This window comes from Lynx canadensis, chromosome F2, assembly GCF_007474595.2.
Source record: "Lynx canadensis isolate LIC74 chromosome F2, mLynCan4.pri.v2, whole genome shotgun sequence".
NCBI lineage: Eukaryota > Metazoa > Chordata > Mammalia > Carnivora > Felidae > Lynx > Lynx canadensis.
Window position 1 is genome coordinate 82258828 of NC_044320.2, and position 16566 is coordinate 82275393.

The window sequence follows — 16566 nt, forward strand, 5'->3', positions numbered from 1 at the left end:
ATAAATATAGAGTGTGCCAGTAACAAAGAATATATGTTATGGTGCCGTGATATCCTTCATTAGACATTTACTGAATATCAACTGCATGTGAAGCATTAAGCTGGGAGCTGTAGGAGGAAAAGATACATAAAATAAGGAAATAGACGTGCACCTTATTGGGGGCTCAGACTAGCCTTGACTCGTTGTATGACCTGCCAGGTAGCCTGAATAGCACTTGAAATCATTGTTTTAAAATCATGAAATCCTTATATTAGTTATGTTGTTTGACATTCGGATTTTTAAAAAATGAACTTTTATTTGGAATGACTTAATATTTACAGAAAAGTTGGAAAGACATACAGAAAATTCCCACATACCCTTAACCCACTTTTTCCATGTCACATAATTGTGGCATATTTGTCAAAACTAAGAAATTAACATAGACATTTACTAAACCAGATTTATTTGGATTTATCAGTTTTCCCACTAATGTCCTTTTTCCATTCTAGGATCCAATACAGGGTACCATATTGAATTAATTTGTTTATTTTTAATACTGTAGCTCATGATAATTTTTTAAGATGTATTTTTATATTCCATTATAACAAATTTTGAAATACCAGAACAGCACAAAGAAGAAAAAGTTATCTGGTCACATCTGAAAGTATAATAAAATTATTAAATTGGTATGTTTTAAAACCCTCTCTTACTGTAGAGATGATGAAAGACAGAAGTGTGTTTGGACATAATTTATAAGATGATGGCAAAATTGAAACCAGTAGAACTCCGAGGAACTTCTGAATCCTGTTGTAGAATTCATTTCTCATCCTTCTCCAGTGTGTAGGGAACAAATGTATAATATTCTTATGTGGGTTCATGACAATTACCGGTAAGCTCTACATAATTTTTATATTACTTTTTTCAAGGGAGCATTTGGGTGCCAATAGCAATCTGGAGTAGATTATAATAAGTAATAAAATGTTTAAACATTTTTAACGTAGGAATATTAATAAAACGAGTTTATTTTAGTATATTGACATGTATCCTTATTTTAATTCATTTCATGTATTCGTGAGAAATATTCAGAATGTGCAGTTTTTGGTTGAGTTAATACTGTATTTGTTTTACAGTTCTCCTTTTAAGATCTGACAAAATTAAGAAAATGAACTCTGTGGGATGTCTTCATCCTATAGGACTGCCACACACAGCACTTCCCATGGGGTCTGAGTCCATCCTAGGACCTCTTAGCGTTCCCAGGGAACCCCTGCGCCCTACTCCCGTTACCCCCCCACGCTGTCCTGTGCACGTGAGCCCTGTCACACTGTAGAAGGTGTGATGACAGTCACCTGGATGGGCTTGCAGAGGCACCAAAGGAAGGTGTCAGGGTATGTCCGTATGAGGGTAGGTTCTGCTATGGTTGGGGAAGTTAAAGTTCCACGGGCAAAGCCAGATTATTTTACGTTAATCTGGTTGGTGTTATTACGGTTGAACAAAGTGATAAGAAGACAATATTAATGTTTTGTCATTTTGTTATTTTTCTCAGAGATCCAGAAAGTCAAGCAGATGAGGACTCCAGGGAAATATTTAGTTGGCAAAAGATGTGTTGATTCAAGGGTTGATCGATGAGAACGTTGGGCTTCAGTATGTGTTCCTCGAATAATAAGGCCAACACAAATAAATTAGGGATGTTTCTTTCTAGACTAGCACTGAGTATTTGTCCACAGTTTTAGAATTATATTTATAGTATAGCATTTCTATGCTTTCTGCATTCATGATGTTTAATAAAAATGTATTTTGAATCACATTAAGACTTAAAAATTCTGACAAGTGATTTAATAAAAAATTTCTTGAAAAACTGTGGGTAAAGCTCTCTCTGCTCACACAGTGAATTAAAGTGTTTCAAAATAAAAAAAATCTTTAATGCTGATTATTATGTTTCTCATTTAACTCATGGTTGAGATCACACCATACATATTAATATTGAATGAAATGTTTGAACTTCAGAAGTAGGGAGGAAACTATAATGATTATATAGGAAAATACAAATGACGATTGTTTTTCTCTAAAATGTCTATTCTAAATTTTATGAGTGTTTTGTTAAGTACTAATTATAAAGAAGACGTGTCATAAGCTTTTTGTACGATTCTGTATATCAATTAATTTTCCATTCTGTCACAATTTTTTTATTTATTTATTTTATTTTTTTTAATTTTTTTTTTTTTCAACGTTTATTTATTTTTGGGACAGAGAGAGAGAGACAGAGCATGAACGGCGAGGGCAGAGAGAGAGGGAGACACAGAATCAGAACAGGCTCCAGGCTCTGAGCCATCAGCCCAGAGCCCGACGCGGGCTCGAACTCACAGACCGCGAGATCGTGACCTGGCTGAAGTCGGACGCTTACCGACTGCAACCACCCAGCGCCCCTGTCACAATTTTAAACATTTTTGCTTTTCAAATTATATTTGGATTTATAAGCATTCATAAATTGTAAAGCCTAACCTGGCTCTTAACTAGTTAAGTTTTGAATATTTTATGGCACTAATTTTTGGAGTGAATGGTTTTAGCAAGGCAGGGAAGGATTTTATATAATTTCTTAAGGGTTTTCTCAGTTCAAAATAGCTAATATTGTATACTCATCATTGAAAACTTCCCAGATAATAGAGATAGAATAAAATCATCTAGTTTTTCACTGATGCTGAAGTTGGAATATTCCCTTCCTTCAGTGCATATTAGTGTTCATAACTCATGTTACACTCTTGATACAATTTTGAATGTGGTTTTCCTCATGTTAAGGTTTATAGGGGTGGAAAGACTATCTTCTCGACATGACACCATGGTGTAGGGGCATGTCTTTCTCATTTGCCAATATCTGAAAAATCTTTCCTCTCTGCTTTTCAGGTTAATTATTCGAATTTCTGGAGCCATGAACTAGATTACCTTCAAATACGTTGGACCGATTGTTGGCACTAAATTCCTTATATTCTCCAAAGATAGAAGTGCATTTTTAAGTTTAGCAACAGATTTTCTGCTTGAAATGACCAGCATGAGCCCAGATTATCCAAACCCTGTGTTTTGAACATCCTCTGTCAGAATGTGAATTTCAGGTGAAGTATTGTCTCTACAATAATAAATATTATACGGGCGCCTGGGTGGCTTGGTCGGTTAAGCGTCCGACTTCGGCTCAGGTCATGATCTCACGGCCCGTGAGTTCGAGCCCCCGCGTCGGGCTCTGTGCTGACAGCTCAGAGCCTAGAGCCTGTTTCAGATTCTGTGTCTCCTCTCTCTGCCCCTCCCCTGTTCATGCTCTCTCTCTGTCTCAAAATAATAAATGTTAAATAATAATAATAATAATAATAAATATTATAAGCTTTCCTATCTGTTAGTCAGCAAACATTTTCTAATAGAGTTAAACTGGCTGTCTTTGTTTTATTGATATAAGTGACATGTTAGTTTCAGTATACAACATACTGATTTAATATTGGTGTGTACTGTGATGTGATCACCACGATAAGCTTAGCTAACATCCATCACCATGGAGTTACAGACTTTCTTTCCTTGTGACCAGAACTTTTAACATCTTCTTCTTTAGCAACTTTCAAATATACAATACATTATTATTATTATATTATATTATTATTAATTACATTATTATAACTACACGTTATATCCCCATGACTCATTTGTTTTTTTAACTGGAAGTGTGTACCTTTTGGCTCCCTTCACCCATGTCCCTTTCCCCCATCCTCTGCCTCTGGCAGTCCCCAGTCTGTTCTCTATATGTATCAGTTCAGGCTTTTTGTTTTGTTATTGTTGTTTTTTGGATTCCACATGTAAGTGAGATTCATGTGGTATCTGTCTTGCTCTTTTGATGTATTTTACTTTGCATAATGCCTCAGGTCCATCCATGTTGTCACAGATGGCAAGATTTCCTTCTTTTTATGGCTCAATAATATTCCATTGTGTGTATGTGTGTATGTACGTATATATATATATATATATGTACACACGCACATATATGTATCTATGTATGTATACACACACACACGCACACGCACATCACGTCTTTATCCATTCATCCATTGATAGACCACAAAAGTTGCTTCCATGTCTTGGTTATTACTAATAAGCCAGCATAGAGATGCATATATCTTTTCAAGTTAGTGGTTTTTTTACCCAGAAGTAGAATAGTTGGACCTTATGGTATTTCTATTTTAATTTTTTGAGGACTTCTATACTGTTTTCCATAGTGGTTGCACAATTTACAGTCCCACCAGCAGTGCATGAGGATTCCCTCTTCTCTACATCCTTGCCAACACTTGCTGTCCCCTGCGTTTTGAGCATAGCCATCCTGACAGATGTGAAGTGATGACTCATTGTGGTTTTGATTTGTGTTTCCCTGGTGATTAGTGATACTGGACTTCTTAGTTTGTTTGGAATACTCACACATCCTTTCTGAAACACTTCTATTTGCTTTAACCTCATCTGCTCACACTCTCTTCACATGCTCACACTTGTCCCCCTTTCAGCCTCCACTTGGATTTTCCTTTCGCCATAATACCATCCCCCTTCCCATCGGCACCCCCCAATCCATTTGGTAGATGCTAAGGTTGTGCTATCTCTCTCGGCAGCCTTAATGGCCTGTGATGATTGAAATAATAACGGTTGTGCTCAGTTCGTCTATGCCAAGCCGGCAGCATAGCCTGACTTCTCAGCTTGCTGCAGCTGTGGTGCCATTATTGGGTGTGGCATTAAGCCATTTCATGCAGAATGTGATGAAGAGAAAAATGGTTTTCCTCCCCCAATACTAATTAGTATATTCTAATTGGCAAATAATTTATTTAAAATTTTTAAATTTGAAGGGGTTCTTCTTCAGCTGTTTCCCACACAGATATATGAATTATATACCTGTCTGCTAATGGGCACCATTGGATTTTTAAATAAAATTATTTCAGTGTTGCTAAAGAAGGACCATGATTTCATTCGGAACTCTCTTACGTGCAGGAATATACCATTGATTCTGACTGGCGTTTCCGAGTACTGTCCTCACTCCAATGTTTATTGAGACTCAGGCCACCCAAAGTGTTCTCCAGACCCGGACCCAGGAGGGATCCCTCCCAGTTCAAGGAGCGATGGCTAAGCAGATACGGGCCACCCAACAGCAGTATGACTTCACACCTACACAAACTGCAGGTACCTGTCAGCCTGAACACGTGCCTGCTTTGCACCAGGCAGTATGATCTATGGAAGCAGCCTCCAGTGCAAGAACATTGGCTGTAAGAGTAGTGAAACAGTAATAGAAAAAAGTGGTAAGAACCACAGAAAAGTCATGTCAGTCAAAGGAGAAAAGGATTGAAGTTCCTAGAGGTGTCAAATTCTTAGAGTTAGCAAGTGGAAGGGGGCCTCTAGGGGTTGGGTGAGAGGCAATAGGGAGCTAGTATTTAAAGGATATGTATTTTAGGGCATCTGGGTGGCTCAGTCAGTTAAGCGTCCAACCCTTGATTTTGGCTCAGGTTCATGGTTGTGAGATCGAGCCCCCCATCGGGCTCCAGCTTAAGATTCTCTCTCCGTCTGCCTCTGTATTTCCCCCGTGGCAGGCTTGTGAGTACATGCACATGCATTCTCTCTCTCTCTCTCTCTCTCTCTCAAAAAAAAAAAAAAAAAAAAAAAAAAAGATACGGAATTTTGTTTGAGAAGGTGGAAAGCTCTGGAGGGTAAATTGTGGAGATGGTTGCCCAACTGTGTGAATATACCTGATGCCATAGAAATGTACACTTCAAATGGTTAAAATAGTTAATTTGGTGTTCTCTAAATTTTACCACAATAAAAAAGTTGAAAAGGATTATTTTTGACTGGAAAAAGCAAAGTTACAGTACATTTATGTTTGCTTTGGTTTTGTCCAGAAAAGTCTGTTTAATGCAACAAAATTAAAATCCTTTATCTCAAAAGCAAGTACTGAAGAGCTAAACCAAAATCATTTACTGTGTTATAGTTATTAAATTTTTCTTTCTTAAATTGTTCACCTGTTTCCTTTGATCAGCAAAGTACAAGTTGTAGAGTAAAACACGTAAATCATTTCAATTTATTTTTATTTATTTTTTTAACATTTATTTATTTTGAGACAGAGAGAGACAGAGCATGAACAGGGGAGGGTCATAGAGAGAGGGAGACACAGAATCTGAAACACACTCCAGGCTCTGAGCTGTCGGCACAGAGCCCGACTCGGGGCTCGAACTCACGGACCGTGAGATCGTGACCTGAGCCGAAGTCGGACGCTCAAACGACCGAGCCACCCAGGCGCCCCGTAAATCATTTCATATAAATATTTCACATTTTTCCTTTATATCAATTTTTCATGTCTGTTGGTTTCTGGAAGTAGGATTGATTTGAATAATTACCATGGATATTTTATGATATTGATGTTAGAAGACATGGATCTTAGTACCTTATAACACAGAAAAGGTGTTACTGCCTTGAAGGAGCAGGTGGAGTATTTTCCTGCTTCACAAATGAGGACCCTGAGGCCCAGACGCCTGAGCTGCCTCGGGTCGCTCACTAGTAAACTGGTAGAACTTCTGCCCACTGTCTCTACCCTGACATGGCTGTCTCCCTGGAGGAGCTGTCCCCATTCCTATGGCAGGTGAGCACACAGAGGCCCCAGGTGTCATCCCCAGGATGCGCACACCTTGTGTCCCACGGTGTGGCTCCCAGTGTGGCAGGTGCAGTGGTTGTGGTGTGGGTATGGCAGGTTGTTGCCAGAGCTGAGCATGCTGTGACATTTGCAGATGGCAGAAGCTCCTTTAATTGGCTGACTGGGAGCAGTATTGACCCGCGATGGATTATACAGTCTCATCCTCGGATTCCTCATCTTCCTCTTGCTGTTTGCCCACAAGAAGAGTGAAAAGGCACAGAGATCACCCTTGAAGTTAGTGGGCCCTGATTTTGGGAAAAAAAGACTGGGACTTCCATGGGACGAGGTGATAACAAAGCAAAAGGTAAAGTAAGCTTGCTGAAATGTATTTAAAATAAGTTAATGCGGAGGCTTAAAGTGCGTTTCTGACTGCATTCACATTTCCTTGTACCCTGTAAATAAAACCATTAAAATTTAATTCAGGGCGTCTGGCTAGGTCAGCGAGTACAGCATGTGACTCCTTAATCTTGGGTGTTGTGAGTTTGAGCCCCATGTTGGGGGTAGAGTTACTTTAAAAAAAAGTAATAATAGTAATAGTGAAATTGAATTTAATAAATGGGCATTTGCCATGTTGAAAGCCTAATTTTAGGTGGACCAGAAAAAGCTATAGAATAAACTGGACTCAGTCCGTTCAAGTGGTGACTCTCTGAACATCAGGGCTTGGTAAGGCAACAGGTAGGTGATGCTGAGATGAGGCAGAATTAGCAAGTCTCAGAGGAGAGAGTGAGAGAGCCCGGAAAGGACCTGAGGAAGAGGCCACCTTTGGACTAGCCTTGTGGACTTGGGTGTGGGAAGAGGGAGGGTGAACAAGGACCAAGGCAGGAAGTACGGAGCATGTTTGGGAAGTGGAAGGGACCCAGGTCAGCTCGAGGAACATGTACTGACTGGCAGGCCCTGTGGCGGTCTGACCAAAGTGGTGGTGTGGGACGTGCCCACTGGGAGCATAGAGCAGACAGCTGGGGATATGGAGGCAACCACAGCTGTCTGTAGTGACCCAGACAGACAGCAGGGGTGTCTCCTTAAGGGGCCCGCATGGAGCAGCATGTGGGTTGCCCGAGGGGGCCTGGGAGGTTGAGGTCACAGGCAACCTCCCGCATACACCCAGGGTCCCAGTGGGGGAAGATGAGGGGAGACGCGCCATGGGGGCTGCAGGGAAGTGCTGGCAGAACACGCAGACCCCATGCTGAGGGCCAGGGTTCAAGTCAGCTCTTTGGGAGAAGGGCAGCTCTGGGAGTGAGTGAAGGCCCAGAGGAAGAAGGTGGAGAGACAAAAGGTCCCAACATAGAACCTTGGGCAAATGCCAACCTTATGAATTCAGGTATAAAGAAGTAAAATCAGGAGCAAGGGTAAATTCCTTTTATTTTTAAAAATGTTTTTATTAGTTTTTGATTTTATTCCAGTGTAGTTGACATACAGTGCTGTTTTAATTTCAGGTGTCTACTATAGTGATTCAGCAGTTCTGTACATCATTACCCAGTGCTCGTGATGTTTTAAGTACTCTTAATCCCCTTCTTCCCTGTTTCACCCATTCTCCCCACCTCCCCTCTGATATGCTTCTTTTATTTAAGATTTATTTTAAGTAATCTCTACACCCAACTCACCCAAACTCACAACCCCAAGATTAAGAGTTGCATGCCCTAGTGATTGAGCCAGCCAAGTGCACTGGTATTGCTTTATTTAAATAAGGGTAAATTCCTTTTAATGGAATCGTAGGAACTGAACACATGCATGAAATGCTTTCCTCGCTTCAACCACTCTGTTTTGCATTTAGTCGCAAATCTGTAGCCATACACAACTCTCTGGATTGTAGGAGAGCTAAATCCAGCCTTCTTTTGCTTAGCACTCTGGGTTTGAAGGGAGCTCATGAGTGCATTCCTGGTATGCCCTGAGCCTGCTCGTCTGCCTCCCACCAGTCTTCTTTCTTTTATATCTTCTTCCTCTGCTGTTTCTTTGCCAAACTGTCTTCCAGCCAGAGTGCATGGCTCTCTGTCCTTCTGTAACTTTGACAATGAAAGCCCCAAAGTTAAAATGAAGTCCCAGAGTGACCTGTCCACCTTCCCATGGTTCATGAATTGTCTTTCACACCCTTTGTACTTGCTCACCCCAAACCCATGGCCGTGCACCTTCCCATAGGATTGTCGAAGAGGTAGGTGTGCATCTGGGGCAGCCTCCAGTCCTGCTAATGCATGGTGACTGCCTGTGGCCACTCTGCTGAACGGCAGGAGGCTCAGGAACAGGGAAATGCTGAGGATGCATAGTCCACAACTCAAGCTGTTGAGCAGTGTTTCCCTGTCTTCACTGACTTTGTATAGAAATTAAGGCGGTAAGAGGTGAAACCTAACTTTTAAACCATTTTCCTTAAAAGTTTTATATATGAATTTGAAAAAGCTGGAACTGAGTAGGTAAAATGAGTACTATTAGCTATCCATTTTAACTTGATTAATATATTTGAATCTCCCCTTGTACCTTTGTTGATGTAAAATATTTTGCACACTGTCTTCTTTGGGGTTTATGTATTTTCTTGCCTAGAGAGGAATATTTGAAATTCATTAAAATATGGTGGGGGCACCTGGATGGTTCAGTCGGTAAAGCACTGGACTCTTGATATTAGCTCAGGTCATGATCTCACTGTTGTGAGATCAAACCCTGCATTGGGCTTTGCACTGACAGCGAGGAGACTGCTTGGGATTCTATGTCTCCCTCTCTTTCTCTGCCCCTCCCCTGCTCACACACTCTCTCAAAATAAATAAAGAAACTTTAAAAAAAAAAAATGGTAAATTAATCCTTATTGTGATACTATTTGTTATCCTTAAAACTTAAAAATTTGAAATTGTAACCTAATTAAAATACCATCATTTTCAACCATTATTTTAATTCTTTACTTCAGTTTTCTTTAGTTATTTGTATTAGAGTAATACATGCATGTAGTTTAAAGAGCCAAATACTTTGCCAAAGCTTGTTAGAAGAAACAGTAACCCATTCACTCCTGAAATCATCGTTGTGCTATATGCTAACTAACTTGGAGGTAAATTTAAAAATTAATTAATTAATTAAAAAAGGAAGAAGGAGAAGAAGAAACAGTAATCATACCCGTTTCCCCAATTCCAGACACAACCACTTACACCCTTCCATAGCTCCGAACACTATTTGTATATTACCACCCTGCCTTTTTCCTCCCGTCCAGTATGAGTCGTTCTCTTTTGGCTTTTGCATTGTGGACATCGAGGTCTTGGCTCCAGCTTGTCTGTTACCCCCGCCACCACACACACGACAGTGAATTCGTCCTGTGCTTTCCTCCTGGAAAGGGTTATGTCTTGGTCTTGGTTTCATCATATTTTCCTCTTATTTGGCTACATAAATATTATTTGTGTTCAAGCCGTAGTGGTACTGTGACTATGTTTCTTGTACAATAATTTTTTCTGGGCATTAATAATTATTTTGGTTTAGATTCCTACATATTTATCACTTGTTTTCCTCTGAATTATCTTTTAATGTGTCCCAACGTATAAATGTCTTATCTTAAAAAAAAAAAAAAAAAAAATCTTCCTGGAGCTTTTGGGTTGCCCTGTTCCAGGCTGCTTGCTCTCGGAGTCTGTTCAGCCATGGTCTGGACACCCTGCTCATCCTGAGGGTCTCTTCACCTCTCCTGGACCTGATTCTCCTTCCTTGGTGTGTTCCTTCTTTCTAGTGGATCACCTCCCTGAGTAGCTTCCTGAGAAAAGGGTCAGAAACAGTAAGCTGTTGGGTCTTTTGGGTTTTTTTTTTAAGTTTATTTATTTATTTTGAGAGAGACAGAGTGTGAGCAGGGCAGGGGCAAGAGAGAGGGAAAATCTCTGTGTTGTCAGTGCAGAGCCTGGGGGCTCAAACTCACTAAACTGTGAGATCTGTCCTGAGCTGAAGTCAAGAGTGGGATGCTCAACTGATTGAGCCACCCAGGCACCACCACCCCCCCCCCCCCCCCCCCCCCACATCCCCCCCGCCCCAAGCTGTTTTTGAAGCCTTGATGCCTTATGTTGTTTTTGATCACACTCACCCCTGCTGGGTAATTTAGCCATAGAATTCTGAGTGTGAACATGTAGTCAGGGTTTCCTAGTCCCCAGGGTTGGGTAGGGAAACCTGGTGGCATTCTTTGTGTTGATCCTTTGTAAAAATTGTATCCTTTCTCTGCAGTAGATCTTAAGGGTTTTAGGAAATTTCACAAAAGTGTCCTTTGGTGCATGCAGGTCTGTTTCAGTCCAGTTTTCTGGGCACAAGGAGGGTCTTGTCACATTGCTAACTCATTTTCCAGTTTTGGAATATTTTTTCTTGGATAATTTTGTTGATGATTTCCTCATCCCAGTTTTATATTTGTAATCCTTTTGCTTGGATAGCAGACCTTCTGGATTACCTTGGTAAATTTCTCGTTTTTTTCATTTTGCTTTGTATTCTGGGAAATCACTTCAACCTTACCTTGTAATTCTTGCTTTTAAGTTATGATATCATATTTTTAGTTTCCATGAGTTTTTTATGTTCCCTGAATGCCCTTCCAGTCCTTGATCCACTGTTGCGATTTCTACTCTTTTTGATAAATGATAAGTTTTTGAAAAATTTTTTTTCCCGGATGGGCTGCTTTCAGCGGTTGCTCTTTGCCTATTATTTATTTCATTTCTGTCTTTCATGTTTGAAGGTTTCCTCACAATGTCTGGTGACTTGGCTTTTCACTTATATTCCCAGAAGGGGCACTCAAAAGGCATTTGGAATAGCTGCATGTTGGGCGTGTGGAGGTCAGCCTAGACCAGGACGTGGAACCCCCTGATGTGTTGATACTTTGGTCTGTGCTTTTGTGCTGGTGGATTACCCAGAGGCAAAATCTCCAGTCCTCTTGCCTGCAGGCTTTAGGCCAGGGTGCCAGCACTCTTGGAGGCAAGAAGGGGAGGCACTGCAGGTTCCGGAAGCCCTTGTGGTCGCTGGTGGAGTAGTTGCTCTGCCTGCAGCCATGCCGCCCTGTGCACCCATGGGCCCTGTGTCCTCTCCCAGGCTATCTACCTGCAGCATGGTGGGCAGGGGGTGAGGGCATTGCTTCTAACCACACCTCCTGCTGTAGCTTCACTTTTCCTCCCTTCCCCTGGAGGTGCCGGGTGCTGCCAGACCCTGAGCCTTCCAGGTCTTCTCCACTGTCATTGCTTTGTCCCTCGTTCTCTGCAATGGTGGCAGTGGGTTCGGCTGCGTAGTTATAACTTTCTATTCTCTAGCTTCCAAAACTGGTTAGTGGTCTCCTGTGCTGTTCTCTGTCATTAAAACAAACAAAACAGAACAACTGGATGAAAGTAAAAAATGGAGATAAGCAAACAATTCCACTTTTAGAAGATTCTAGAAAGGAGGTAAAGCCAACTGCGAATTGGCCATCTGTAACAAACCTGCTTTATATTCTTCAGGTACAGACAGTCGGGCAGAAATATTAAGATTACGCAGGCGATTTATAAAGGACCAAGAAAAGCTCAGTTTGATTTATGCCAGAAAAGGTGTTGCTGAACAAAAACGAGAGAAGGTTTGTATCTGTTTTAAGAATTTGGTCAGAAATACTTATTTTATATCAAAGAGTATATACTAAGGAAATAAGCTTCCCATCAGATATTTGTTCCAAAACAAAATTACAGAAGCAGCCACTATATGAATTAAAGTTGCTCTGAACCAAAGATTAGTCCTGTAACGTAGATGCAAAGGACAGTCATGACTCACTGATGAAGTCGCGGGAATCTTGGAATGGGACCTGTGTGGGTAGTCCCATGAGTCTGCGGTATGGTGTGGCTCACAGGCACTGCCGCGACCTCACCTCTGCCCTTTATCTCGGACTCTCACTGCAGTCTGGCTTTGTTCTTCTCTGTGTACAGACTGGCTTTCTCCATGTGGTGGAGACGGACGCAGCCCCCACTCATTCCTGAATCATCTTACAGCTTTAGCCTCTGGGAGGGATTGGCCAGAGCCTTGACCCACCTTTGGTCTGGGGCTACTGTGGAATCAATAAGCTGTAGTGAGAGGGGTGAGGCCACATTACAACCAGCCCCTGTCATGGGGGTGCCTGGATGAAGAGGGAACGGTGAGCCCAGAGAAAGGGGTGGGCAGGTTGGTGGATGGTTCAGGGCTATCTGCTGAAAGCAGGAACTTGAGGACCTTGTGTGGCATGAATTAAACATTTCTCAAAATGTGGAAATAATGAAAGAGGTTGTTTAGCCATAGCTTCAGTATTACTTATAAATCAGTAATTAAGACAGAATTTTCAAGAAAGATGAGATTGTGAGTTAACAAAAAAAACTGGCTTTGTATTAATTCAGTTTAAATCCTCAATCACTTAATTAACTTCCACATCTGAGTATGAAGTGGCCGAATGGTTCCACTATATTGTCTGTGGTAAGAAAATGCACTTTGCATCTTTCTCTTGTCTCTGTAAGTACAGCGATTCTCTTGAAGAAGAGGGTTCAAAATATCAGTGCCCCGGGATCCTCCTACGCTACCTGTCAGCGGCCCCTCCCCACCTGCAGGGCATTCTGCTTCGTCCACTCAGAGAGGTAGCCAGCCACTGCCCCTAATTAAACCTGAAACCCAGCTGGGCTTGCCTGAAGGAAGTAAGAGGCAGACTCTGAGCAGAGGGAAGAGAGGAAACCAGGATCATTGGGCAGAAATCACAGGGAGATATTTTGGTCTGACACAAAGAAAGTCCTTTTAATAATCAATAAATGTGGAACGGCCTGCTGTGTGGGGCTGTTCATGCCCTGTGATGCACGTGTTCTCATCTGAAGGGGCTGACCTGTCAGTAAGGACGCGTGGTGGTGATCAGGCATCGGAAGGCCATGCGCTTCATTTGTTGGGAGCATTGTGCTCAGTGTCCGGCCCGACTCTGAATGCTAGGGGTACAGAGGTAAATATGATGTAAGCGCTCGCGGGGCTACAGCCCAGCGTGTGAAACAGAGCAAGCCCAGAATGAGTTAAGATTATAACAGGTGCGGTGTTGGAAATTAACCAATGTAATGAGCACGTAGGGGAGACTATTAAGAGGAAGTGGGAAAGGAAGCCTCTTTGCAGGTGGTGTCTGCAGTGGGAACCAAGAGTGAAAAGCTGTGGAAAGACATTTTAGGCAGAGATGAGCAGGTCCCACAGCCCTGTGTGGTGGGGAGTGGGGGTGACTCAAGAGCAGGTGCAAGGTCAGCCTGGCCTGAGCAGGTGAACAGGCGTTGGAGGCTGTGGTGATCTCACTGGGCCTCGGAGCCCAAGATTTTTCTAAGAAGAATTAAAAGGAAAAACGAGCTCCTGGGTGGCTCTGTCAGTTAAGTGTCCATCTTTGGCTCAGGTCATGATCTCACCGCTCGTGAGTTTGAGCCCTACATGGAGCTCTCTGCTCTCAGCACAGGGCCTGCTTCGGACCCTCTCCCTGCCTCTCTCTCTCTCTTTCTCAGAAATAAACATTTTTAAAAAAAAAAATAGGAAATACAGCCCCCTGAGATAGCTTTAAAAAGTTTTAATTCAAGTTCTCTGATTTTAGATATTCCCATTACTCTGCGATGCATATTTAATTAATCTTTTGCTGTTCATTTACCAGTGATTTTTATTTTGGATTTATTGTCTACCATAGATTGGTAAAGCATAGTGACCAAACTGTTTTGGATAAAAATTGTCATCAAGTTCACCTGTATGTTAAGGATCATATTTCATGCACTACTGATTTTTTAAAATAAGAATTCTAATCTTCCTTTTTTGGTTCTAATGATTATAGGAGATCAAGAGTGAGTTAAAAATGAAGCACGATGCCCAAGTCATTTTGTATAGAAGTTACCGTCAAGGAGACCTTCCTGACATTCAGATTAAATACAGTAGCCTGATCACCCCCTTGCAAGCTGTGGCCCAGGTTGGTCCTTGAATGCTGCATTCTTCTTTTGACAGATAAAAACTATTTAACAGTTCCACGGATCTACTAGGTGTAAGAAAAAATGGCTGCTGCTACTCTGTAACGTAACTGAGGTGTTGATTTGTCTTAAACAGTGGATTTGGTTAAAAGACATTGGTCCAAGTCTTGGCCCTAAACCTTCTTCTCGCTGGTGCAACTTACTTCAACTCATCCAGAAGATAGCCCTGCACTTGGGGTCCTTGTCAAGACACTTAATGCTCTGAGCCACAGTGTCTTCATCTGTAAAACCAGGGAGCAAAATCTGTTCTTCTTACCAATAATGTTGGTCAATGAAATAATGTATAAAAAAATTGCTATAAACTTTAAAGTGCTAAGCCACTTAAATCATTGTTTATATGGGATCCTTTTGGTATGGGGGGGGCGGGAATCCAGGGAGTATCAGTTTATGGGCGGGATTAGTATTCTTCCTTCTCTGTTAATTTTCTTAATAGTAGAGGATTGGAAATAGTTTTCTAAGTCATTAGGGTATAAAAGTATTGAGAGTGGGGGCGCCTGGGTGGCGCAGTCGGTTAAGCGTCCGACTTCAGCCAGGTCACGATCTCGCGGTCCGTGAGTTCGAGCCCCGCGTCAGGCTCTGGGCTGATGGCTCGGAGCCTGGAGCCTGTTTCCGATTCTGTGTCTCCCTCTCTCTCTGCCCCTCCCCCGTTCATGCTCTGTCTCTCTCTGTCCCAAAAATAAATAAACGTTGAAAAAAAAAATTAAAAAAAAAAAAAATAATAAAATAAAAGTATTGAGAGTGAATGAAGTTGCTAGCTGAGTTCTCTGAAAAAAAAACAGGTATATATTCCCCAAAAGGCCAATTAAGATTCTTTGACTTTTATCAAAATAATTTTTAAAGTTGAAGAGTACTATAATATATATGTGGCATTATGCTAGGTGCTGAAATATAACGCCATAAATTTTATTGTAATTAAATTTTCAGAACTAATGTTGCATATAGTAGGTATGTCTGCATCGCCTTTTATTCTTTTTTAAGCTTTTTATTTAACCTAAATAATTATAGATTGACAGGAATTTGCAAAAATAGTACATATTCCCGTGTACCCTTCACCCTCATGGGTGGTATCTTATATAACTGTAATACGTTATTTCGATCTAGAAATTGACGTAGGAACAAGAGTATTCCCTGCATTTGTGTGTGCGCGTGCGTGCATGTGTGTAGAGAGACAGAGAGACAGTCTATGCGATTGTATTATACACGCTGATTCATGTAACTACTGTCACAGAAGAAAGAACCCTTGTTTGTTACAGAGTGCTTTCACATTTCTCTCATTAGATCCTCTCAGTAATTTTGTGACATAAAGGCAAGTTGTTAGACACATTTACAGATGAAGAATTGAAGTTAGCAAAGAATGGATGTTATGATTTAAAGCAACATGTCTTGCTGGGTGTGAAACGAAGACAAACCCCAGCCCTGTGTTCTGATTCCCGGCCCCGTGTTTTTCTCCCCGCCACCATTTCCCAGTTTTTCTCGTGCCTTGCACACATGCATTCACATCACTGCCTCAGAAGCGGTGCTGCCACCTGCTCTCCTGGGCATGGTTTGCACCTGCCCATGTTGGAGAGGTATGTGGTGTGTACGGATGGGAGCAGGTTACAAGCCTGATGCTGCGTAGAGACCCACGTCCAAGTCAGTTCACCTCATTGGTGCTTGGAAAAAATTAAGATGCTGAATAGTGTTTCAGAAAAAGGACTACATTTTTTCTGTTCTTTGAGGAGGAACGTGTTTCCTATATTTCTCAAATTCCAATACTTTATTTATTCAACACATGTTCTGTATGGAGCATCCTTCTGGGTGCCAGGGACTCATCTAAGCACTGAGGTGCAGCTGTGGACAAAACAGATGAGGCTTCCTCTGCTGTCCGGGGGCTCCCCTTCTTCATCGTGAGCCTTGCATGTGAGAGAACTAAAGGGGAGCCTGTAAACCAGCCGGGATGGCACATGTCCAGCAGCAGCATTC

The 16566-nt window shown here is 41.7% G+C and overlaps 1 protein-coding gene across 1 annotated transcript in view; it reads left to right on the forward strand.

Moving 5' to 3' along the window:
- Positions 1–16566, forward strand: part of PRKDC (protein kinase, DNA-activated, catalytic subunit) — a 202260-nt gene that overhangs the window by 114983 nt on the left and 70711 nt on the right. The window contains 17 exon segments of the mRNA XM_030303933.2: positions 692–711; positions 714–769; positions 771–868; positions 1523–1563; positions 1566–1624; positions 2878–2902; positions 2905–2982; positions 2985–3049; positions 3051–3083; positions 4981–5011; positions 5014–5169; positions 6762–6806; positions 6809–6847; positions 6850–6951; positions 6954–6971; positions 12082–12194; positions 14415–14546. Coding sequence (XP_030159793.1) covers positions 692–711; positions 714–769; positions 771–868; positions 1523–1563; positions 1566–1624; positions 2878–2902; positions 2905–2982; positions 2985–3049; positions 3051–3083; positions 4981–5011; positions 5014–5169; positions 6762–6806; positions 6809–6847; positions 6850–6951; positions 6954–6971; positions 12082–12194; positions 14415–14546 — 1111 coding nt within the window.